General features: G+C 39.3%; 2 protein-coding genes and 1 long non-coding RNA gene across 6 annotated transcripts in view; 2 read left to right on the forward strand and 1 right to left on the reverse strand.

Annotated features, from left to right (window-relative positions):
* The window catches only part of LOC133553582 (uncharacterized), a 124,297-nt gene that overhangs the window by 33,945 nt on the left and 62,670 nt on the right, over positions 1 to 27,682 (reverse strand). The gene's annotated exons all lie outside the window — the stretch shown is intronic.
* Positions 1,269 to 14,205, forward strand: LOC133553577 (platelet-derived growth factor receptor-like protein). The gene is made up of 7 exons (XM_061901939.1): positions 1,269 to 1,484; positions 5,885 to 6,045; positions 6,120 to 6,262; positions 6,353 to 6,504; positions 6,583 to 6,876; positions 13,689 to 13,828; positions 13,899 to 14,205. The coding sequence occupies exons 1-7, from the start codon at positions 1,403 to 1,405 to the stop codon at positions 14,103 to 14,105; spliced, it is 1,179 nt and encodes a 392-aa protein (XP_061757923.1). The 5' UTR covers positions 1,269 to 1,402; the 3' UTR covers positions 14,106 to 14,205.
* Positions 20,247 to 27,682, forward strand: part of n4bp3 (NEDD4 binding protein 3) — a 75,527-nt gene continuing 68,091 nt past the window's right edge. For both annotated transcript variants that reach the window (XM_061901944.1, XM_061901940.1), the window contains exon 1: positions 20,247 to 20,391. The gene's annotated coding sequence lies outside the window, so the exon portion shown is untranslated. The remainder of the gene's footprint in view (positions 20,392 to 27,682) is intronic.

The raw sequence follows: 27,682 nt of genomic DNA on the forward strand, positions 1-27,682 counted from the left end.
ATGGGAACATAGATCGACTGGTAAATTGAGAGCTTTGCCTTCCGGCTCAGCCCCTTCTTCACCACAACGGATCGGTACAACGTCCGCATTACTGAAGATCCGCCTGTCGATCTCACGATCCACTCTTCCCTCACTCGTGAACAAGACTCCTAGGTATTTGAACTCCTCCACTTGGGGCAGGATCTCCTCCCCAACCCGGAGATGGCATTCCACCCTTTTCCGGGCGAGAACCATGGACTCGGACTTGGAGGTGCTGATTCTCGTTCCGGTCGCTTCACACTCGGCTGCGAACCGATCCAGCGAGAGCTGAAGATCCCGGTCAGATGAAGCCATCAGGACCACATCATCTGCAAAAAGCAGAGACCTAATCCTGCAGTTACCAAACCGGAACCCCTCAACGCCTTGACTGCGCCTAGAAATTCTGTCCATAAAAGTTATGAACAGAATCGGTGACAAAGGACAGCCTTGGCGGAGTCCAACCCTCACTGGAAATGTGTTGGACTTACTGCCGGCAATGCGGACCAAGCTCTGACACTGATCATACAGGGAGCGGACCGCCACAATAAGACAGTCCGATACCCCATACTCTCTGAGCACTCCCCACAGGACTTCCCGAGGGACACGGTTGAATGCCTTCTCCAAGTCCACAAAGCACATGTAGACTGGTTGGGCAAACTCCCATGCACCCTCAAGAACCCTGCCGAGAGTATAGAGTAGTGCAAAATCAGTCAAGAAAAACCAGAGTCCATAGTTGCAGGGACCTCTGTCGGTGGGTATGAATGACACCACGAACCGGGACTTGGTGACAGAAGTGGGATCAAATTAAGCAGATTTAATTCTATTGTCATTAAAACATAACAGAAGCTCACATTACCACTTAAAAGATGATGATTAGTTGATTTCCGTAAGTCCAATGGCAAAAAGAGATAATAAATTCCTTAAAAAGGGGCTTTTTTTTGACACACTTTATTTAATGTTGTTCCAAAAAGACCAGCTACAAAACAACATGTAACAACAGGTACCTATTTTGTGTAACAGAAAACATTTTTATTTGGCTTTTGCTCAGGTCCCATCAGGACGGTGTTGTTGTCACATGCTGCTGGCAGACTTCACTCCAGCAGCTAAGCAAACAGACTGTGTGATTCCACATGGAGGGGCTTCTGGTTTTTACGCCCTCATTGGTCCAGACAGGCTTGAAAGCCTCCATTGAGCCAGTCTGGAGGAATTTGGGGTACTAATGCCACTCACAGGAGGAGGAACTCGTGTGATTGGGGAAAAGCAGCTGACCATTCACATCGCGAGTTGGGTTAACCGCCTCCTGTCTTTGCAGATTCTTTTCTGTCGCTCTCGGTAAAGTTAGCACTTTGTCTTGAACCGCAGAAGGTTTTGGAAAACCAGTATCATGACTTCAGGGACCTTGTTTGGGTCGAAGCGGAGGATGGTGTTGGGCACTCTCTTTATTTGTTTGATAATCTCCGAATTAGGTAAGTGATTTATTTGCCTTCTGTGAATGTACAGCATTGTGTAAAAGTCTGACACCACCATTGGATTTTTAGCTATATATTAATACCAAATACTGAATAATTACAATACAATTTAAAAGAGAGCATGATGAGGACCACGGGAGTTGAAAAAGACATTCAGATGGATCATGGTCCATTTTGATCACTTCCTCAAAAAAATGGGCTAAATGCTACATTTCCAACTTTTCAGACTTCCATTCGTTTAAACTAATTTTAATTTACGGCGTGGCGCAGTGGAAGAGTGGCCGTGCGCAACCCGAGCGTCCCTGGTTCAATTCCCACCTAGTACCAACCTCGTCACGTCCGTTGTGTCCTGAGCAAGACACTTCACCCTTGCTCCTGATGGGTGCTGGTTGGCGCCTTGCATGGCAGCTCCCTCCATCAGTGTGTGAATGTGTGTGATTGGGTAAATGTGGAAGTAGTGTCAAAGCGCTTTGAGTACCTTGAAGGTAGAAAAGCGCTATACAAGTACAACCCATTTATTTATTTATTCTGATCTACATGATTCCCGAGCGCGGCCACTGCTGCTGCTCACTGCTCCCCTCACCTCCCAGGGGGTGGAACAAGGGAATGGGACCAATGCAGAGGCTAATTTCACCACACCTATTGGCACTATAACTTTGGTAACTTTAACTTTACGTGATGTGGGAAATGTCAGTAAGGTGGTGTATTTGGAGTTATCCCCTGTTTAATGTTTATGCCACTTAAAAATTAGGTGGGTATGAGAAAAATTGTGAATTTCGCATTTCACATTTTAAGTAATCCATGTATGGAAATTGGTGCAAATATTAACCGATGCTTAGTACTGTTTGTCCCAGTTTCTTGAAAATGGCAGCCATGAATGTTTTTTTTTTTTAATCACATGTAAGAACTCCGTATCCAAACCAGAGAAAGGCATTAATGGGAAGATAGCTATTTTCAATCAATCAATCAATCAATCAATGTTTATTTATATAGCCCCAAATCACAAATGTCTCAAAGGACTGCACAGATCATTACGACTACAACATCCTCGGAAGAACCCACAAAAGGGCAAGGAAAACTCACACCCAGTGGGCAGACAGAATTCACATCCAGTGGGACGCCAGTGACAATGCTGACTATGAGAAACCTTGGAGAGGATCTCAGATGTGGGCAACCCCCCCCCCCTCTAGGGGACCGAAAGCAATGGATGTCGAGCGGGTCTAACATGATACTGTGAAAGTTCAATCCATAGTGGCTCCAACACAGCCGCGAGAGTTCAGTTCAAGCGGATCCAAGACAGCAGCGAGAGTCCCGTCCACAGGAAACCATCTCAAGCGGATCAGCAGCGTAGAGATGTCCCCAACCGATACAGGCGAGCGGTCCATCCTGGGTCTCGACTCTGGACAGCCAGTACTTCATCCATGGTCATCGGACCGGACCCCCTCCACAAGGGAGGGGGGACATAGGAGAAAGAAAAGAAGCAGCAGATCAACTGGTCTAAAAAGGAGGTCTATTTAAAGGCTAGAGTATACAGATGAGTTTTAAGGTGAGACTTAAATTGCACAGTACAGTACACATTCCGTACAATTGTACAATTATTGTTACCATTCAGTGGTCAATTGATTGATTGATTGATTGATTGAGACTTTTATTAGAGTAGAATAGAATAAAATATAATAGGATGGAGTTTATTGTCATTTTATTTGCATATAATGAGATTAAAGAACAAATATGGGGTGAAATAAATAACTCAAGAGGTTATAAAGGAAAAAACTAACAATAGAAATAAATATCCAATAAAAATAATAAGCAATTCTGTACAATATACAAAACACTATAGAAATACAAAATACTGTACAATATACAGAACAAGACAAGAGTACCGAAGTAATACATAACAATCAGTGTCGGACGTATTGCACTCGAAGGGTAGTACTGCACAGTAGGGTATTAGTGCATGATATTGTATAGGGGTGAATTATTATTATTATGAGTTAGAGTTCAACATGGTGACAGCTCTGGGAAAGAAGCTGTCTCTGAGCCTTTTTGTTCTGGCTCTGATGCCAGTACTGTGGAATCTACTAATAAAAGTTTCAATCAATCAATCAATTGACCACTGAATGGTAACACCCGAATATGTTTTTCAACTTCTTTAAGTCGGGGTCCACGTAAATCAATTCATGGTCTTACTATGTATATGGAAAAAACAGTACCAAAGTTGATTTTACGGTAAAAAAAAAAAAAAACTTGGTCGGCGGAAATTAACCAAATTTTACAGTCTACAATTTGATTGATAATTTTTTTTTAAATCATAACTCAAGCAGATATTTAAGTACAGTATTTATCTTTAACAAAAAATATTGTTGGAATACATAATAATATAATATTTAGATTTTGATAATATTGCATGCGGTACATTCTTTTTTATGTCAAAAGGGAAATAACAAATACATTTAGTAAGAAAAAATTAAGCATTTTATTAACGCATATTATTTCCAGGCTTTTGCGGGCCACATAAAATAATGCGGCAAGGGCCATATTTGGCCCCTGGGCCTTGAGTTTGACACCTGTGATCTAAATCCATCTATCCTGAAATAAGAATTTAAGATAAAATCCAATTTGCTGTCAAAGTTCAATAAAGAGCGTAGATGTCATCATTTCATCAGAGCTCACATTTATGTATTCACACACAGCACCAACATTGGGAACCAGGATGGGCTGATGGAAAGAAGGTTAACATATAATACATTCATTCGTGGCAACATTATGTAACAGAGGCCTGCCAGTGTGGCCGGCAATGTGTACGTTGGTAAAACACACTTCCTGATAACCTCAAGAGCAGCGCTGGCTACTGGGTTGATAGACCAGGATTTTAGCTCGGTATCTAACACGCTTGTCTGTCATGTGAATGAGCCAGGTACGAGTCCTTGGTGGAACAAAAGTTATGTCGAAGTTTCCCTTTTGCATTCCATAGCATAAGTGTGGTGCATTCAAGGACCCTTAAACTACAGGTGTCACTAGGGTTTAATGCACTTATTTGATTTTGAATTTAAATTATGATAGCGCCAAAATGGCTGATCCTTATCCCCGGACTAATCGCAACAGAAGACTGGGAAGAGGCTCCGGAATCCAAGTACATTGGGGCAAAAAAGTATGTAGTTAGCCACCGATTGTGCAAGTTCTCCCACTTAAAATGATGACAGAGGTCTGTAATTTTCATCATAGCTACACTTCAACTGTGAGAGACGGAATGTGGAAAAAAATCCAGGAGTTCACATTGTAGGAATTTATTTGTAAATTATGGTGGAAAATAAGTATTTGGTCAACCATTCAAAGCTCTCACTGATGGAAGGAGGTTTTGGCTCAAAATCTCACGATACATGGCCCTATTCATTCTTTCCTTAACACGGATCAATCGTCCTGTCCCCTTAGCAGAAAAACAACCCTAAAGCATGATGTTTCCACCCCTATGCTTCACAGTAGGTATGGTGTTCTTGGGATGCAACTCAGTATTCTTCTTCCTCCAAACACGACAAGTTGCGTTTATACCAAAAAGTTCTATTTTGGTTCCATCTGACCACATGACATTCTCCCAATCCTCTGCTGTATCATCCATGTATCCATTTTGGTATAAACTCAACTCGTCGTGTTTGGAGGAAGAAGAATACTGAGTTACATCCCAAGAACACCATACCTACTATGAAGCATGGGGGTGGAAACATCATGCTTTGGGGCTTTTTTTCTGCTAAGGGGACAGGACGATTGATCCGTGTTAAGGAAAGAAGGAATGGGGCCATGTATCGTGAGATTTTGAGCCAAAACCTCCTTCCATCAGTGAGTGCTTTGAATGGTTGACCAAATACTTATTTTCCACCATAATTTACGAATACATTCTTTAAAATTCCTACAATGTGAATTCCTGGATTTTTTTTTTCATATTCTGTCTGTCAGAGTTGAAGTGTACCTATGATGAAAATTACAGACCTTTGTCATCATTTTAAGTGGGAGAACTTGCACAATCAGTGGCTGACTAAATACTGTATGTATGCCTACTATATGCCAAAAGGAGAAGAATCCAGATTTACCCTGTATCCAACTAGAGTTTTATGGAGTATTTTACTGAAATATACCCGACTCAATATCATTTGTAATGCCGTAGAAATGAAAAGGATTGAGCAGGACCTTTGTTAATGAATTCTCATGCCTGCACCTTTACTCAGACTCATAAAGATGTATTCCTTTGCCAATAAACTTATAGAAAGGATTATCTACCCTACATAACAAATTGACTGCTGTTATTGAACGATAACAATCGCTCATTGCTGGCATCAGAAACTCTTGATGTTTTGCTCGCCAGCACCGATATTTTATGATGATGTGTTCCAAATGTTATCTAGTTTACTGTCATAAAGATGCAAACGAGCGGAAGAAAAGTCCAGGCAGGAAGGCCAAGTCTAGCAAACCTAAACTGGGAAAAGCAGCAACCAAAGATACACCAGCAGGAAAAAACAAAGCAAAGGTTAAAGCTCCAGTGCAGGCTCAGACCTTACTTACGCAGGTATTTTCACCAACGTCTTCCTTAAACATCACCAATCATTCCCTTCATGTCAGTACAGTAACTCCTCTTTATAGGTCATAAACAAAGGTAAGTTCACCAAGGTGGGCGAGACAATCAGCGTTCAGGCTGGGGACACTCTGGAGCTAAGGTGCAGGGGTAAACCTGTGCAGTGGGGCGTCCCCCCATACTTGGAGGACGATGACGAGGGCAGGCTAAGGTAAGCTTTTTGATTACGGAGCGCAGATCTGAGTTTGACTCCTCTTTGCTTAATACAAGTTTAAGTGTATGTCCTCTTTCGCTTCCACAGGACGGTCCAGAATGAGCGATACGGAGTTCTGACACTAGTCAATACAACAGGTGCAGATACAGGGGAGTATACTTGCTACCCCATGTTCTGTGAGGACACAGACTGCAGAAAGAACTACGACAAAGCGGGCAAAGTCTTTGTTTTCTTCATGGGTACGGAGAAATCCAGACTGCAGTATCACAGCCATTTCATTCAAGTCTAAGTTTACTTGTCCAAATGTTCCGAAATAGACCCGCAAGAGCTTTTCGTCCCGTCGTCTGACTACTACGAAGTGATCCAGCTGAGAACCAACTGGCCAACACGCCTCCCCTGCCAAGTGACGTCACCGGAAGCCAATGTGACGCTGCACCGCGAGTACCCGCCAGTGGAGGTGCCAGTGGACGGGACGGAGATCTCCTTCAACATCAAGAAAGGCTTCACCATCCATCGGCCGAGACCGCATCACGCCGGAGCGTTGTACTGCGTGGCCAGCCTGGGGCGGCTGAGGCAGAGCTCCACCAAGTACATGCTCATCTATGTCAACTGTGAGTGCTGCGGACTTCACACTTTTTAAGTTCATTTAAGAACCCAAATTAATGAGGGTTGTATATGTGTGTTAGTCCACTGCAGACCAGGGCAAATTAAGGCCCATTGAGCTTTTCAATTCCCAAATATTGTTTTTTTTTATCTTTAAAGGCCTACTGAAATGAGATTTTCTCATTTAAACGGGGATAGCAGGTCCATTCTATGTGTCATACTTGATCATTTCGCGATTTTGCCATATTTTTGCTGAAAGGATTTAGTAGAGAACATCCACGATAAAGTTCGCAACTTTTGGTGCTGATAAAAAAGCCTTGCTTTTACCGGAAGTAGCAGACGATGACGTCACAAGGGTGAGGGCTCCTCAAATCCTCACATTGTTTATAATGGGAGCCTCCAGCAGCAAGAGCTATTCGAGACCGAGAAAACGACAATTTCCCCATTAATTTGAGCGAGGATGAAAGATTCGTGGATGATGATATTGATAGCGAAGGACTACAAGAAAAAAAAAAAAAAGGCAATTACATTGGGACGGATTCAGATGTTTTTAGACACATTTACTAGGATAATTCTGGGAAATCCCTTATCTTTCTATTGTGTTGCTAGTGTTTTAGTGAGATTAAATAGTACCTGATAGTCGGAGGGGTGTGTCCACGGGTGTCTTGAGGCCAGTGTCTGAGGGAAGTCACGGCAGATACAAGGACGGCGCAAACTCCACAGATCTCCGGTAAGAAGCGACTTTTTAACACAATTTTCTCACCAATCTCCGGTAAGAGGCGACTTTTTAACACAATTTTCTCACCGAAACCTGCCGGTTGACAAGTGGTCGGGAACCATGTTCGCTTGACCGCTCTGATCCATAGCAAAGCTTCACCTCCGGGAATTTCAAACAAGGAATCACCGTGTGTTTGTGTGGCTAAAGGCTAAAGCTTGCCAACTCCATATTTGTACTTTGACTTCTCCATTGTTAATTGAACAAATTGCAAAAGATTCAGCAACACAGATGTCCAGAATACTGTTTAATTGCGCGATGAGAAGAGACAAATTTTAGCCGCAAATGGTGCTGCGCTATTTCCTGACAGTCCGTGACGTTCCGCGACGTTTTCAACAAAAAACACAGCAAGAAATGTAATATTGCAATTTAGTAAAATAAAACGGCCGTATTGGCATGTGTTGCAATGTTAATATTTCATCATTGATATATAAACTATCAGACTGCGTGGTCGCTAGTAGTGGCTTTCAGTAGGCCTTTAAGATGGAAACTGTAGCTTCCATTATGATGTTCAGTGATGGTTTCAAATGACCACAAGTCTTGAACTATACAAAGCATTTCAATGGTTGGAATCTGCACTTTTGCAAGATATACTAGTTATTATGGTCATCTAAGTCACAGCAGCTCAGACGAGGCACCAAGCAGTGTGGGCGGGGAGCGTTTCTACAGGGTTTTTTCAGAGCGGTCAGCCTGAAATGCGGGAGTCTGGGGCAGACACGGAAGGAGATTTTTGCAGCAAAGTTCTAAAACTTAGTGATATATCAGATATATCAGATTGTAGTTGGGGTTGTTTTTTTGTTTTTTTTTACCCTTCGCGTTCATATTTCACTGTTTGTTGCATTTTTGTTGCGTTTCGCTTGATTGTAAAATATTTCGATTAAGAGTGGGTGTGACGTTCATATTTTGTCAATATTCAGTGTTTTATCGTTCATAGTTAATATTGTAAATCCCACATTCTTTATATTCATTTACATCCTGGGTGTCTTATTCAGTAAAAAAATGTAACATTCCATTCTGTTTAAGGCGGTCTGTCATAACGTTTTTAGCATTCAATCAGACATTATTGTGAGGTTTTGTATTAGTGTTCCTAAAAATCAGATATACCGGCCCCCAGACACATTTTTTTCTCTAAATTTTGCCCCCCGTGTCAATATAATTGCCCAGGCCTGGTCTATTGTAATGTATAGGACCTGGAAGAACTGTAGTTACAGTCAAAACATTCTGGGATTCAGACATAAGAAAAAAACATCTTCAATGCTGGGAAGCCCACTTGCACAGCATGCCTTGTGTGTTTTTGTCGTGTGTATAGTTCTGCATGGGTATTTGTGTTTATTTTGATACCTGTGTATAGTCTGTGTGGTTATAGGGATGGGTACCTCTCACATCTAAACCCATACAGTGCCAATACCCCGTAGGAAATCGATACCGGTACTTCACAGTACCAATTTGTGTGTGTTCATGGTCATTTTTTTTTTAATATCTATATTTTATTTAACATTTAACAGTGAGCTGATAATGATAATTATGCCCTCCAGTTGGTATATTTTCTTGTCTTACACTTCTGAGTATCATTTGCAAGCATTATATAGTGGACTTTTCATGCAGTTGCAAGTCCAAGACATTAGATGGCAGTCGTTGGATGTTGCACCCTACAAAGTGTTTGTACTGTCAGTATTGTACGTACTACAAACTTGCTGTTTCATTGTAACGTGCAACTTAGTTTTTATTACCAAATATAGGTGTGTTGAAATCGCCATGTAAAATTGCTAATGCGAATCAGTAGCATTTATATGGCAAAGACAATGTAAATTAGCATTGAGCTAGAATAATTTGAAAAGGGGAGCCTGACTTTACTTTTGAATGTATTCTATCAGGCATACTTGCTTTGTTAACATGGAAAAGAGAAGGGAATTCTAATTTAAGAGGAGAACTACTTTTTAAGATCCAATATTGTAGAACAACGCAGAAACAAATGAGTATAACAATAGCAGGGGTTAAAATATGGAACTGTTTAAAGGATGAAATAAAACACAGCACCAACATAAACCAGTTTAAAAAGCTTTTTAAATCATTTATCATTAGTAAATATAAGAAAGAAGAGCAAACATTGTTTTAGAAAGACAATAATATATAATATGTATATAAATACAATTTATGATTTCATAATTATACATATAGGTTATATTAAAATGTATATATTACCACTTTATATGGAATTTAAATAAATTGTGTATATATAATATATATATATATATATATATATATATATATATATATATAAGTGTACAAATGTATATGTTTGATTTAAATGTTAAACTGTGTATATGAGACGTGTGCTACATATATGTTGCTTAAATATTGTTTAAAAAAAAAGTAATATAAGTGAAGCATGTTTTAGATTTTATATATTTTGAACCTTGTTCTTGTTGTGATGGGGTAGGTTTATATAAGCGTTGCTTCAACCTACACCCTTTCGGGTCAATCATTGCTCAAATGAGTGTTTTTTTTTTGTTTTCTTTTCTTTTTTTGTTGTTGTTCTTTGTTTTATGTGAAGATTGTCGAAATAAATAAAGCAATGTGGAAAAGTACCTTATTACCTAGAGGCAGTTTGACTGGGTCCGCTGTAAGTGCAGCTTGAGTACTTGTTTACCCGCCAAATGCCTAAAGACTCTGCACCCAAAAGCAACAAAGGTATCGAATTATGGCATTGTTGGTTTTTACATTATTGCTACCCGGTAGAATCATCACAATTTGTCGGTGCCAACAATAGTACAGAATTTTAGTACCCATCCTTTTGGTTGTATTGAGTGTTCTGCATGTATTACATGGTTGCAATGACCAAGTTTTTTGACAATTTATCACAGTTTATTAAATATGTACAGTATTTGCTGTAAGCTATAACCATCAAAATTATTAAGAAATTTGAAAATGTATTTGTATAAATCGTTCACTCTGTGTATATAGTTTGAGTTTCACTTTTGAATTTAACTACCGAATTCATTTCACTTTTAAAATATTTTGTGTTGGGGTGTCAAAATATACATTTATGAATGAACCAAGATTTTTATTTGTTAAAATTCTTTATCAGTTATAAGGTCTAAAATATGTTTTTTTCTTTTTTTTTTTAAATCTGACTAGTCCAGCCACTCAGGCAGACTACATTGTTGATGTCCAATGCCCAAATCTGCTGTACAGATTTACATTATAAAAGAAAAGTGTTGGAGACTTATCTTGCTGCCTTTTTTTGTATTTGGCTTTATTAAATGTTTGGCTAGAATTTTATCAAACAAAAACAGTTTTTCTTATAAGTAATATAACAACTTATCAGAGCTGTATGTCTATATTTTGGAGGAATGTAGTTAATCATAGGACTGCCATTCAATGTTTTTACAAAACTATTGTTTTTTAATCAAGAACTGATTCAAAATCGAGAATCTATTCTGAATCGAATCATTACCCCCAAAAATCGAATATTGAATTGTGTGGTGCCCAAAGATTCACAGCCCTAATATTCTGATGTACTATATTTAGATGCACTTGTATGTATACATACATACATATATATACAGATATACACATACATACGTATATACACAAATACATATATATATATTTATATATACTGTATATATATATACACACATGTATACATATACATACATATATGTATACATACATACATACACATACAGTAGGGCAAAAAAGTATTTAGTCAGTCACCGAATGTGTAAGTTCTCCCACTTAAAATGATGACAGAGGTCTGTAATTTTCATCATAGGTACACTTCAACTGTGAGAGACGGAATGTGAAAAGAAATCCAGGAATTCACTTTGTAGGAATTTTAAAGAATGTATTTGTCAATTATGGTGGAAAAGAAATATTTAGTCAACCATTCAAAGCTCTCACTGATGGAAGGAGGTTTTGGCTCAAAATCTCACGATACATGGCCCCATTCATTCTTTCCTTAACACGGATCAATCGTCCTGTCCCCTTAGCAGAAAAACAGCGCCAAAGCATGATGTTTCCACCCCCATGTTTCACAGTAGGTATGGTGTTCTTGGGATGCAACTCAGTATTCTTCTTCCTCCAAACACGACGAGTTGAGTTTATACCAAAATGGATACATGGATGATACAGCAGAGGATTGGGAGAATGTCATGTGGTCAGATGAAAACAAAATAGAACTTTTTGGTATAAACTCAACTTGTCGTGTTTGGAGGAAGAAGAATACTGAGTTGCATCCCAAGAACACCACACCTACTGTGAAGCATGGGGGTGGGAACATCATGGTTTTGGGCTGTTTTTCTGCTAATGGGACAGGACGATTGATCCGTGTGAAGGAAAGAATGAATGGGGCCATGTATCGTGAGATTTCGAGCCAAAACCTCCTTCCATCAGTGAGAGCTTTGAATGGTTGACCAAATACTTATTTTCCACCATAATTTACAAATAAATTCTTTAAAATTCCTACAATGTGAATTCCTGGATTTTTTTTTCACATTCTGTCTCTCACAGTTGAAGTGTACCTATGATGAAAATTACAGACCTCTGTCATCATTTTAAGTGGGAGAACTTGCACAATCGGTGGCTGACTAAATTCTGTTTTGCCCCACTGTATGTATATACATACATACTTATCCATCCATCCATTTTCGACCACTTGTCCCTTTTTGTATAATTATTTTGCTGTTTTCCTTTTTTTTTTCCTAGTTTTAATTCCTACTATAATTTGCCCTGGGTTTGAAAAAACTAAATCACGGGTCCAAGCCCAAGGCATGACCACACTTTGGAGTTTGAACACTTCAGATATGCAGCTGTTTAACCACTAAATGTTTCTAGTTTTAATTATGGTGAATGTTGTGTAAGTATATACGCCTTCTTTTTACAGTCATTTCTTCAATCAATTTTGTATAAGACTTCCAGGTTATGGTCATGGGTGTGTGTATATATATATATATATATATATATATATATATATATATATATATGTCTTGATTGGATTATCCAGAGAATAGTGCTCGATACCGTGGTAGAGCGCAATATGTAGGTGTGGGAAAAATCACAAAACTACTTAATCTCTACAGAACTGTTTCATGAGGGGTTCCCTCAATCATCAGGAGATTTTAATGGAAGCATTCACACATCAGTCGTTTACCAAGCAAAGGTAACACGCAAGGACATTAACACATCCGACACGTACGTAGGATTAACCGAAGGAGCGTTCAAAACAAGATGGAATAATCACAACGCCTCCTTTAGAAACCAGGCTTTGCGGAATTCTACAGAACTCAGCAAGCACATTTGGAACCTCAAAGACAATAATGTTGAATATTCAATAACATGGCAAATTCTTGCATTCAGCACACCTTACAACAGTGGTAATAAAAGATGCAACCTATGCTTAAAAGAGAAACTGTTTATTATATATCATCCAGATCTATCATCCCTCAACAAGCGCAGTGAAATCATTTCAAGATGCCGCCACAGACGGAAACACCTCCTAGGTAACTTATGAGCCAATCACCATGCCCCTACGCCTGCCTGTACCCACCCACTCTGTGCCTTATACAAACCATTGTATGTGAATACTTCCATTAAAATCTCCTGATGATTGAGGGAACCCCTCATGAGACAGTTCTGTAGAGATTAAGTAGTTTTGTGATTTTTCCCACACCTACATATATATATATATATATATATATATGTGTGTGTGTGTGTGTGTGTGTGTGTGGTCACTAATCAATCCCAAGAAAACAAGCATTCACACTCACATTCTCTTTGTGAACCACTACACTTTCAGTGACTACATTACACCCATAATATACAGTATTTCTGCCCAGACAGCAGCTCTTTCGGGTTTGTAAGCTTTTCCGTGGTGCTTCAACGTGTCTGGAAAAAATAACATGTGTTTAGAAATGTCAAAATATCCCTGCGTGATACTACAATTATGTTCCGTTTGTACAAAACCCTGGCTGCAGCTTCTCTTGTGTAGACACATTTTAGTCATTTTTACATGCCTTGGTAAAAAACAAAAATGTGTTTTAGACCCAATGGCACCTCCCGCTCCAGTGATCCAAGCCAATGCGAGTTCAGTGGCCACTGGTGACAATCTACGTGTCAGCTGCACAGTGATGGGAGAACGTGATGTGGCCGTGGATGTCACATGGGAGTACCCAGGACAGAAGGTACTGCTGCACAACTTCTAAAAACATGTGCTCGTTCATGTACTGTAAGAGTGTTGTTTATGTTTTACAGATTGGAAGGCCTCAGTACACGCAAGAGAGCATCAGTCCAGTGAGTGGAGTATCTGGGGGACACCTGACTCAGTCCATCCTCCTGGTGGATGAGGTGAGGGACGTGGACCAAGGAACATACACCTGCACTGCTGAAAACCTGCAGGGATCCAAATCCGTGTCCACTACAGTCAATGTGATTCCCAAAGTTAAACCTCCAAAACCATAAAACTTGCAGCTCGACTGCGCTGATGTTGATGTCAATGCTACTTTTGTGCCAAACAATGTTTCTTGTCAGGACATGCAGAATAAAACAGACAAAAATAAGACTAATTATGTTTTTTTCCCTCTGCAAATATTGATTATTACAACTTTATATATATATTAAACAGAAATATAACTGTCAGTTGTTATTTTTGCTTTAATTCTCGAATTATATGAAACTTTTTTGGAGTAAGACGTCCTAATAAACAATCAGATTATATGTTTTTTTAATATTCTTACTGTATACTAGATAAAGGTACTTGGACAGCGGTAAAAATTTTATCATTTGTGATTTTACAAACCCCGTTTCCATATGAGTTGGAAAATTGTGTTAGATGTAAATATAAACGGAATACGATGATCCTTTTCAACCCATATTCAGTTGAATGCACTACAAAGACAAGATATTTGATGTTCAAACTCATGAACTTGATTTTTTTTGCAAATAATAATTAACTTAGAATTTCATGGCTGCAACATGTGCCAAAGTAGTTGGGAAAGGGCATGTTCACCACTGTGTTACATCACCTTTTCTTTTAGCAACACTCAATAAAACGTTTGGGAACCGAGAATACTAATTGTTGGAGCTTCGAAAGTGGAATTATTTCTCATTATTGTTTTATGTAGATCTTTAGTCGTTCAACAGTCCGGTGTCTCCGCTGTCCTATTTTACACTTCATAATGCGCCACACATTTTTGATGGGTGACAGGTCTGGACTGCAGGCGGGCCAGGAAAGTACCCGCACTCTTTTACTACAAAACCAAGCTGTAACACGTGGCTTGGCATTGTCTTGCTGAAATAAGCAGGGGCGTCCATGAAAACGTTGCTTGGATGACAACATATGTTGCTCCAAAACCTGTATGGACCTTTCAGCATTAATGGTGCCTTCACAGATGTGTAAGTTACCCATGCCTTGGGCACTAATGCACCCCCATACCATCACAGATGCTGGCTTTTGAACTTTGCGCCTATAACAATCCGGACGGTTATTTTCCTCTTTGTTCCGGAGGACACCACGTCCACAGATGCCAAATATAATTTGAAATTTGGACTCGTCAGACCACAGAACACTTTTCCACTTTGCATCAGTCCATCTTAGATGAGCTCATGCCCAGCGAAGTCAGCTGCGTTCCTTGGTGTTGTTGATAAATGGGTTTGGCTTTGCATAGCAGAGTTTTAACTTGCACTTACAGATGTAGCAACCAACTGTGGTAACTGACAGTGGTTTTATGAAGTGTTCCTGAGCCCATGTGGTGATATCCTTTACGCACTGATGTCGTTTTTGATGCCGTACCGCCTGAAGGATCGAAGGTCCGTAATATCATCGCTTACGTGCAGTGATTTCTCCAGATTCTCCGAACCTGTAGATGATTTTACGGACCGTAGATGGTAAAATCCCCAAATTCCTTGCAATAGCTCGTTGAGAAATGTTGTTCTAAAACTGTTTGACAATTTGCTTACAAAGTGGTGACCCTCACCCCATCCTTGTTTGTGAATTATTTAGCATTTCATAGAAGCTTTTTTTATACCCGATCATGGCACCCACCTGTTCCCAATTAGCCTGCACACCTGTGGGATGTTCCAAATGTTTGACGAGCATTTCTCAACTTCATCAGTATTTATTGCCACCTTTCACAACTTCTTTGTCACGCGTTGCTGGCATCAAATTCTAAAGTTAATGATTATTTGCACAAAAAAAAAATGTTGATCAGTTTGAACATCAAATATGTTGTCTTTGTAGCATATTCAACTGCATATGGGTTGAAAATTATTTGCGAATCATTGTATTCTGTTTATATTTACATCTAACACAATTTCGCAACTCATATGGAAACGGGGTTTTTATTTTACAATGTGGTTGGAGCAGTGATGGGCAGTGGAAAGTTACAATTGTCGTCAAAAGTTTAAACACACTTGTAAAGAACAGAATGTCATGACTGTCTTGAGTTTCCAATCATTTCTACAACTCTTATTTTTTTGTGATTGGATCACATACTTGTTAGTCACAGAAAACATTCACAAAGTTTGGTTCTTTTATGAATTTATTATGGGTCTACTGAAAATGTGACCAAATCTGCTGGGTCAAAAGTATACATACAGTAATGTTAATATTTGGTTACATGTCCTTTGGCAAGTTTCACTGCAATAAGACACTTTTGGTAGCCATCCACAAGCTTCTGGTTGAATTTTTGACCACTCCTCTTGACATAATTGGTGCAGTTCAGCTAAACGTGTTGGTTTTTTGACATGGACTTGTTTCTTCAGCATTGTCCACACGTTTAAGTCGGGATTTTGAGAAGGCCGTTCTAAAACCTTAATTCTAGCCTGATTAAGCCATTCTTTTACCACTTGTGACGTGTGTTTGGGGTCATTGTCTTGTTGGAACACTTAACTGCGCCCAAGACCCAACTTCCGGGCTGATGATTTTGGTTTGTCCTGAAGAATTTGGAGGTAATCCTGTTACGTCTGTTTGGCATTGTGATGCCGGGTTCGATTCCCTCGAGGATGCGTCGAAATTGAACACAGCAAAGGTAAGATATTTACAATTTATTTAAATAACAAAAAGAGCTATATAACAAAAATGCTAGAGCTAGTAGAATAAAACAAACAAAGGACGCTAGCATAAAAGCTAGGATATATAACAATGAGAAATAAACTGGCACGTAGGCACATAAAACAGTAAAACAAAAACTTCAGCATGAGAACTGGAATGAACAATGAATGGCTAGCGCGAAAAGCTTAGCGAGAATATACATACGATATAGAGTGCAGGCGTAACTTGTTGCGTGAAAAGCAAATCATGAACCCAGGCTGAACAAACAAAAGAGGACGGCTTATAAAGTGACGGTGATTATCTGTAGCAGGTGTGCGGGGCGTGAGCAGCAGGTGAACTGATGTGTAACCATAGTGATGGACAAAAACAGGAAATAAACGGGTCAGACTGAAAATGAAAAAACAAATATGTGAAGATCTGAGCAGCAGATCGCAACAAATCCTCCTTTTTCATTGTCCCATTTAAAACAGGCCCATAGCAAAATACTACCACCACCATGCTTGACGGTAGGAGCAGTGTTCCTGGGATTAAAGGCTTCACCTTTTCTCCTCCAAACATATTGCTGGGTCTTGTGGCCAAATTGTTGTTTCATCTGACCACAGAACTTTTCTCTAGAAGGTCTTATCTTTGTCCATGTGATGTCAAATGAAACAAAAACTAAGCTTTTTGGCCACAACACTACAATTGATATTTATTTATAAATCAATTGGAGTTGAAACCCCGGCTGAGTCATACCAAAGACTATAAAAATGGGACCCATAATCTCCCTGCTTGGCACTCAGCATCAAGGTTTGGAATTGGGGGTTAAATCACCAAAAATGATTCCCTGGCGAGGCCACTGTTGCTGCTCACTGCTCCCCTCACCTCCCAGGGAGTGATCAAGGGTGATGGGCCAAATGTTGAGAATAATTTCACCACACCGAGTGTGTGTGTGACAATCATTGGTACTTTAACTTAACTTAATTGCAATGTCTAATAACAGCTATTATACTAACAACTATGTTATCGTCCAAGTACTTCTTGTACATTGTTTCTGCATTCTCGTCTGATTTAAGTTTAAAGATCAAGCCATTCATTAATTTTTAAATATTCGTTATCCTGAAAACAAGTGGCAAACTTCTTAAAACAAATGGTCATTGGATTGATGTATTTTGTGCTCAGATCTTGAACGATACTCAGAAAATCAACGATAACTTAAGTAAGTCACTCATAAAAAGAGCCATCCATCCATCCATTTCCTACCGCTTATTTCCTTTGGAGTCGCGGGGGGCGCTGATGCCTATCTCAGCTACAATCAGGCGGAAGGCTCATAAAAAGATAATATTGCTAAATATAAATATTAGATATAAAATCATATGATCTTTTATGGACTTGGAATTAGTCGTTTGAGTACAATAAGTCAGTGGTTCTCAAATGGGGGTACACGTACCCCTGGGGGTTCTTGAAGGTAAGCCAAGGGGTATGTGAGATTTTTTTTTAAATATTCTAAAAATAGCAACAATTCAAAAATCCTTTATAAACATATTTGTTGGATAATGCTTCAACAAAATATGAATTTAAGTTCATAAACTGTGAAAAGAAATGCAACAATGCAATATTCAGTGTTGACAGCTAGATTTTTTGTGGACATGTTCCATAAATATTGATGTTAAAGATTTCATTTTTTGTGAAGAAATGTTTAGAATTAAGTTCATGAATCCAGATGGATCTCTATTACAATCCCCAAAGAGGGCACTTTAAGTTGATGATTACTTCTATGTGTATAAATCTATATTTAAAACTGAATCACTTGTTTATTTTTATAATTTTATATATTTTTCTCCCAAGTTGTTCAAGAAAGACCACTACAAATGAGCAATATTTTGCACTATTATACAATTTTACAAATCAAAAACTGATGACATAGTGCTGCATTTTACTTCTTTATCTCTTTTTTTCAACCAAAAATGATTTGCTCTGATTAGGGGGTACTTGAATTAAAAAAATGTTCACAGGGGGTACATCACTGAAAAAGGTTGAGAACCACTGCAATAAGTCACCAAAACCATCCATCCATCCATTTTTCTACCGCTTGTCACTTTTGGGGTCGCGGATAGACAGACAACAATCACACTCACATTCGCACCCATCCATCCATCCATTTTTCTACCGCTTATTCCCTTTTGGGGTTGCGGGGGGCTCTGGGGCCTATCTCAGCTACAATCGGGCGGAAGGCGGCGTACACCCTGGACAAGTCGCCACCTCATCGCTGGGCCAACACAGATAGACAGACAACATTCACACTCACATTCACACACTAGGGCCAATTTAGTGTTGCCAATCAACCTATCCATCCATCCATCAAGCCAGGGGTGCCCACACTTTTTCTGCAGGCGAGCTACTTTTCAATTGACCAACTCGAGGGGATCTACCTCATTTATATATATCATTTATATTTATTTATTTATGAAAGAGACATTTTTGTAAACAAGTTAAATGTGTTTAATGATAATACAAGCATGTGTAACACATATAGATGTCTTTCTTTCACGAAGACAAGAATATAAGTTGGTGTATTACCTGATTCTGATGACTTGCATTGATTGGAATCAGACAGTAATGATGATAACACCCACATTTTCAAATGGAGGAGAAAAAAAGTTGTCCTTTCTGTACAATACCACATGAAAGTGGTTGGTTTTTGGCATCTAATTCATCCAGCTTCCATACACTTTACAAGAAAAACATCGGCGGCAAATTCCGTAGCTTGCTTGATTGACATTCACGGCACCCGAGGGTCTTGTGAGATGACGCTGGCTGCTGCCAGTTCATTATTATGAAAAAATGACAGAGAGGAAGGCGAGAAACACTTTTTATTTCAACAGACTCTCGCGCCGTACCTTCCGTCAAAACTCTAAAGGCCGACTGCACATTTCCTATCTTCCCAATAAAAGCCCTGCTTCATGCTGCCTGCGCTAACAAAATAAGAGTCTCGGAAAGCTGGCGTGCACAAGTGATGTGCACGCCAGCTTTCTGAGGGACCGCTTGTGCACGCCAGTTTTCCGAGACTGTATTTAGTTAGCGCAGGCAGCATGAAGCAGGGCTTTTATTGTGAAGATAGGAAATGTGCAGTCGGCCTTTAGAGTTTTGACGGAAGGTACGGCGCGAGAGTCTGTTGAAATAAAAAGTGTTTCTCGCCTTCCTCTCGGTCATATTTTCATAATAATGATCTTGCAGCAGCCAGCGTCATCTCACAAGACCCTCCGGTACCGTGAATGTCATTTAAGTGACGTCTTGGTGAAGATTGATGATCACTAATTTTTAGGTCTATTTTTTTAAAAGCCTGGCTGGAGATCGACTGACACACCCCCCGCGGTCGACTGGTAGCTCGCGATCGACGTAATGGGCACCCCTGCATCAAGCCAATCAAGCTTTTAAAAAACTGTAGTGTCACATTATGGCCGCTAGATGTCGTCCTTCCCTGCAAAACCATGCTGCGTCCTCCCAGCCTCTCATGTTTCACTCCGTCCAAACCTCGGAGAGGCAAAAGCTTCATCTCACTCTCAGTTCTTACGAGCAGCGAGCAGGCAGATTCTTCACTGCTGCTGCATATGCAGAAACTTTGGAAAGTATCTCCAGGACCACTTTAAGACACTTTAAAAAAATATAATTTCACAAGTGTGGTCCACGCTGAAGAAGATGTCGTTGCGAGATATGGTGAGTGTCAATCTTATTATTATTTGTTTTATCTTTCTCCAACTTCATTCATGAATGCATGCACACATGATGTGTATGATAAGAGGAGTTGGAAGTGGTGATGATTAGTTCATGCACACTTTCATTTTACACGCAGCCATGGTGGTCCTCCATTGCTCTCTAGTGTGTTAAAAGGTGTTTGGCATGCACAGCTGTAAATGTTAGGGTTCACACGCACACAAACACACACATGGTTTCTTTTGATGTATTGCAGTTTAGGGGACAAAAGTTGTGTGTGTGTTTGTCACTCACTCGGTGTGTGTGTGTGTGTGTGTGTGGGCAGAGTCAGAGGGGGTAAAACTCAGTGTTGGGGACTTCCAGGCTGTCGTCCTGGAGACCGGAGGCCACAGGTGACCTCTGACCTAAGGGCTCTTGGAGGGTCCTTTGAGCATGGTGGCTAATGTGTGCATGATGACGTAAGCGAGGGACAATGGAGACACAATAGATGTGGAGAGGAGCCCACGGTGGCTTGTAGGTGATTTTAGCCTCCCCAATGTGAACAAACACACCGTTTCTGTCGTTGTAGCAACATGATGTTAAAGGCCTACTGAAATGAGATTTTCTTATTCAAACGGGGATAGCATGTCCATTCTATGTGTCATACTTGATCATTTCGCGATATTACCATATTTTTGCTGAAAGGATTTAGTAGAGAACATCGACGATAAAGTTCACAACTTTTGGTCGCTAATAAAGAAGCCTTGCGTGACGTCACGGGTTGTAGGGTGATGGATGGCATAGATCACATACAACTAACTACCTGACACTAAGAGGACTAGACGGTACTAACATTACAACCCACATTTTAACAGCAACATCATGCTACTGTAGGTTACAAAAAACACAATGATCATGTCTGTAGCTGACTGCCGGACAGTTGGCAGAGCTCTAGGTTTTATTTTAAGATGTGTAGCAAAGCCTGCCACAGCAGCACGGTATGGGCTTTCACCATAAGAGTGTCCAATACTGAAAAAGTTAGGTATCTCGACTATCTTTTGTGTGTCAGCTTCGACTTGGTATCGAAATATAAATAGTTGTGACGACCCAAGAGGCTACAATCACAGATGTTCCCATTATTTGCTCCAAATTTCCTTGCAGCGGTCTGACAAAAAGTATTGGTATAATGACATTGCAGTCTTGTTCTCAACAGCAAGTTATTCAAGGTTTTGAGAGAGTCATCCATCCATCCATCCATCCATTTTCGACCGCTTGTCCCGTTCGAGGCAGCATGTTTCAATCTTATCTGCCGGCTAACAGCTCTGACCACCAGTGCAACCTTTTGTCGGGGTGCAAAATCAGTCAAGACAGCTGATGCAACGTCTTCACTCAGCTGTTAAAAGTCTCAGTGTGTGTGTGTGTGTGTGTGTGTGTGTGTGTGTGTGTGTATATATATATATATATATTGAAATATACAGTATATGTATATTATACTTGCCAACCCTCCCGATTTTTCCGGGAGAATTTTAGTGCCTCTCCCGAAAACCTCTCGGGGCAACCAGTCTCCCGAATTTCCACCCGGACAATAATGTTGGGGGCGTGTCTTAAAAGCACTGCATTTAGCGTCCTCTACAACATGTCGTCACGTCTGCTTTTCCTCCGTAGAAACAGCGTGCCGGCCCAGTCACATGATATATGCGGTACATCGCGAATGCTTGATCAACAGCCATACAGGTAACACTGAGGGTGGCCGTATAAACAACTTTAACACTGTTACAAATATGCGCCACGCTTTGAACCCACACCAAACAAGAATGACATACACATTTCGGGAGAACATCCGCACCGTGACACAACATAAACACAACAGAACAAATACCCAGAATCCCTGGCAGCACTAACTCTTCCGGGACACCACAGTATACAGCCCCACTACCACCAAACCCCGCCCCCCTCCCCAATCTCCCAATTCGGTGGTCTGAAGTTTGGCAAGTGTGATGTATACCGCCTTCCGCCCGATTGTAGTTGAGATAGGCACCAGCGCCCCCGCGACCCCAAAGGGAATAAGCGGGAGAAAATGGATATATATTATATATATATATATATATATATATATATATATATATATAGGCAGCTCCCTCCATCAGTGTGTGAATGTGTGTGTGAATGGGTAAATGTGGAAGTAGTGTCAAAGCGCTTTAAGTACCTTGAAGGTAGAAAAGCGCTATACAAGTACAACCCGTTTATTATTTATTTATTTATATACATCTTGAGGTATTTGTATATATCCATCCATCCATTTCTACCGTTTATTCCCTTCTGGGAATAAACGGTAGAAATATATATATATATATATATATATATATATATATATATATATATATATATATATATATACATATATATATATATATATATATATATATACATATATATATATATATATATATACATATATATATATACATACATACATACATGTGTGTGTGTATGTGTATATATACATCTTGAAATATTTGTATATATATACACACACACACATACATTTAAATATATATATGTACATATATATATACATACATTTATATATATATATATATATACACACATATATATATATACACACATATATATATATATACACACATATATATATATACACACATATATATATATACACACATATATATATATATATATATATATATATATATATATGTATATATATATATATATATATATATATATATATATATATATATATACACAAATATATATATACACACACATACTATCCAGGCTAAAAATTTGTACACACCTCTTTCAATGTGTTTTCTGTATTTTCATGACTATTTACATTGTAGACTGTCACTGAAGGCATCAAAACTATGAATGAACACATGTGGCGTTATGTACATGTTTTATATTGTAGTTTCTTCAAATCAGCCCCCCTTTGCACACTCTTGGCATTCTCTCGATTAGCATCAAGAAGTAGTCACCTGAAATGGTTTTCACTTCACAGGTGTGCTTGAAGTTCATCGAGAGAATGCAGAGTGTGTGCAAATCAGTAATCAGAGCAAAGGGTGGGTATTTTGAAGAAACACAGTACATAACGCCACGTGTTCATTCATAGTTTTGATGCCTTCAGTGACAATCTACAATGTAAATAGTCATGAAAATAAAAAAAAACGCATTGAATGAGGAGAAGGTGTGTCCAAACTTTTGGCCGGTGCTATATATATATATATATATATATATATATATATATATATATATATATATATATATGGTGTGTGTGTGTGTGTATGTGCGTGTGTGTGTGTATACGTGTGTGTTACGTCTTTAAACACCAGCTGCTGATGAAACATGTGTTAGATGTCTGCTGACCATTTGCTCCACCTGAGAAGTGTTTTTAAAGTGAGTGGACTCCTTTCCACTGTGTGAAATGAGCGTGAATAGCGTTGTTTAAATGTTTAAGTAGCGTTGGTGTGCACATGAGTTCAGTCTTGCACACTTGGAGTCCAGCAGATGGTTCAATGGAGCTCTTCTGGTTCACAGAGGCTTCCCCCCTCCAGCCAGTCAGCTAATCAAAGACTAATCAGCCCTTCTGCCCCCGCCTCCTGTTCCTTTCACCTCTTTTTCTCGCCGCTTCTTCCTAATCCTGAGTTTATTCTCGTCTCATTGACTCTCTTTGGACCATCGCTCTGAGGCGGAAGAGTTTGGTAGCACGTCTTTTTGGAAAGAGAAAACGGCAAAGTTAATGATTGGCCAACAAATAGCAGGTGTTTCCTTATAGCTAAAGAATGTCTTTCAAAGGATGTTGACATTCCTGCTTGTTCCTTGTCTGGACTGAAAGATGAATTAACCTTTGTGTTTATGGACTTAAAAGCATTTGGCGCAATAAATCATATTATCTGAACCAGAGGCTGGGTAAAAAGTAACCTAACAGGAAGAAATATGTGAAGATAGGCGACCATACAGCTACAGCTCTAAATATATCTTGTGGTGTACCCCAGTGATCAATACTGGGATCAAAATTGTTTAATCCTTATATAAACATTTATAGAGTTACAAAGCACTTAAAGGGGAACTATAAGACGAGAACACGTATTTTTTTGTTTTTGTTAATGCATTCTAATATGTACTAGATGAGGCAATTCCTGAAGGAATTGGTGTGAATGCTGAAGTTGAACTGAATTCTGAATTTTTTTTAGAATTGTTGTAGTCGAGCACGCAATTCCCAAACAGGCTTAATATTTTGAAGTTGGAACAGTTCGAATCAGATGAAAAATGCGGGAGTTGTGGAACTTCGAAAAATTTCCCATTGACGGGCATATTCCCAAAATTTGGAAATTTTGGGAAAAGCGGGAAGTTTTTTGAAAATGGTAAATTACTTGAATGGTCTGAATGAGTGGTTGGTGTTGGAATTTTTGTAATCGGTCGAGAAATGTTGAAGTAGAATTAAGAAATTGTATTACGGAATTCCAGGAATTTTGAGAAAAGTGGGAGTTTCTCCAGTTTAAAAAACAACTTTGTTTTTTGTCCAGATTAAGAGGACTGTTTGGATGGTGGAACGGTTGAAATGCGTTGAAAAATGTGGAAGGATTAGTGGCCATAAAAAAGGAAATTCTGGAAATATCTGGAATGTTTTTGGACTTGGAAAAAAGGTAGTTAAAATTTCCAGGATGGTATAATTTGTTGAAAGTGGAATGGTTTGAATAGGTTTAAAAATGTGGAAATGATGGAAGTTTGAAAAATGGCCAATTGATTTTGATTGCTAATAATTGGAATTCTTGGAAATCTGGGAATTTTTGGAATTTGTCAAGAAAAAGCCCGCAATACCCGAACAGGCTGAACAGTTTGAAGTTGGAACGGTTTGAATCGGGTGAAAAATGTGGAAGGAGTTTTGGCCAGAAGAAAGGGTGGATATAGGGCTTTGGAAAACCAGGGTTTCTGGAAAATCCTGGAATGTTTTTGAACTCAAAATAAAAGATAGTTAAAATTTCCAGGATGGTGGAATGTGTTGAAGGTGGAATGGTTTGAATAGGTTTAAAAATGTGGAAATGGTGGAAGTTTGAAAAATGGCCCATTCATTTTTAATGGTAAAAACTAGAATTCTGTGAAATCTAGGAATTTTTTGAATTTGTCAAAAAAAACAAAAAACGCAATTCCCGAATAGGCTGAACAGTTTGAAGTTGGAACAGTTTGAATCGGGTGAAAAATGTGGAAGGAGTGTTGGCCAGAAGAAAGGGTGGAAATAGGGCTTTGGAAATTTCTGGAATTGTCTTTAACTTAGAAAAAAAGGTAGTTAAAATTTCCAGGATGGTGGAATGTGTTGAAGATGGAATGGTTTGAATAGGTTGAAACTGTGTAAATGGTGGAAGTTTGAAAAATGGCCCATTCATTTTTAATGGTAAAAACTGGAATTCTGTGGAATATGGGAATTTTTGGAATTTGTCAAGAAAAAACCCGCAATTCCCGAATAGGCTGAACAGTTTGAAGTTGGAACGGTTTGAATCGGGTGAAAAATGTGGAAGGAGTATTGGCCAGAAGAAAGGGTGGAAATAGGGCTTTGGAAAATCCTGGAATTTTTTTGAACTTAGGGAAAAAAGGTAGTTAAAATTTCCAGGATGGTGGAATGTGTTGAAAAGGGAATGGTTGGAATAAGTTGAAAATGTGGAAATGGTGGAAGTTTGAAAAATGGCCCATTTATTCTTATGGTAAAAACTGGAATTCTAGGAAATCTGGGAATTTTTGAAATTTGTCAAGAAAAACCCGCAACTCCCGAATAGGCTGAACAGTTTGAAGTTGGAACAGTTTGAATCGGGTGAAAAATGTGGAAAGAGTATTGGCCAGAAGAAAGGGTGGAAATAGGGCTTTGGAAAACCAGGATTTCTGGAGAATCTTGGAATTTTTTTGAACTTAGAAAAAAAGGTAGTTAAAATTTCAAGGATGGTGGGATGTGTTGAAGGTGGAATGGTTTGAATAGCTTGAAAAATGCGGACACGGTGGAAGTTTGAAAAACGGCCCATTTCTTTTTTAATGGTAACTGGAATTCTGGGAAATCTGGGAATTTTTGGAATTTGTCAAGAAAAAGCAATTCCTGAATAGGTTGAACAGTTTGAAGTTGGAACGGTTTGAATCCGGTGAAAAATGAGGAAGGTAGAGCGCGCCAAAATTTGGAGAAGAAGAAGTAGTTTAATAAATAGATTAATTTTGGTGTAGAAAACCATATACGGCAAGTATGAGGTGGCTAACAATGCCACTAATAGGACTGTCATGGACTGGACGCATGGTAGCGAGGTTTTGTTTCCAGTATGCGAATGCATGTAAGAATCTTTTAATGCACAAAGATAGGGCGAAAATCCAAAAACGACGTGCGGCTGGAAGTGCACCGAAGAATTAAAGCTTGGTCATTCAGCATCAAAAACGGGACTTAACCAAGGTAGTAGTTAACCAGATGTTACGAACCTAACTTGTCGTAAACACGAACATTGGACACGCGCCTGCTGAATGGCAAGACGGATATAAATAAGAGAGAGGATTAGCGGTGATGACAGGTGGCCCCATTAATCAATAAACAGAAACAGGTGCGTGAGCTAAGACACATCTAGCAACAAGAAACATAAACAAACGTTTACTCAGGAGAACAACAATAAATTAAACAAAGGACATGACCGAAAAAGACCGGTCGTGGCAGGTAAACTAAAAAAAAAACATTTAAAAACCGACTGCAATACTCCTTTTACCTGAATATTAATCAAGTATTACCAATATTGTTATTGTAAGCGCTAACGGAGACAAACTTTATTTTCAGCGGCACCGTGATCACAGAGAGTAACTAACTTATGCTGCTAGATTGACATACTGAGCCTGTGAGCTGCTGCATCGCCTCTGAGTTGGTAAAAGTTCATTCTAGCAGCCTGTGAGCTGCTGCATCGCCTCCGAGTTGGTAAAAGTTAATTCTAGATTATAGATCCTGCCTATCACCTGGATAGTAGAAGGATGTAGCCATAAACAGAGACGCTGGTAAATTTTGACAGTCAACCTACTCGAGAAAGACACCTTTAATCTTAAAGTACCAGTAGAGTGGGAAAATAAGTTGCCTCTACGTTGAAGGAATTATCATATTTATCTGATTCATGACACAGAATGTCTTTAAAAAATACTTAATAAATATCCATCCATTCTATTTCTACCGCTTATTCCCTTTGGGGGCGCGGAGTGCGCTGGTGCCTATCTCAGCTACAATCTGGCAGAAGGCGGGGTACACCCTGGACAAGTCGCCTCCTCATTGCAGGGCCTACTTGATAAA

This window comes from Nerophis ophidion, linkage group LG05 (assembly GCF_033978795.1).
Source record: "Nerophis ophidion isolate RoL-2023_Sa linkage group LG05, RoL_Noph_v1.0, whole genome shotgun sequence".
Lineage (NCBI taxonomy): Eukaryota > Metazoa > Chordata > Actinopteri > Syngnathiformes > Syngnathidae > Nerophis > Nerophis ophidion.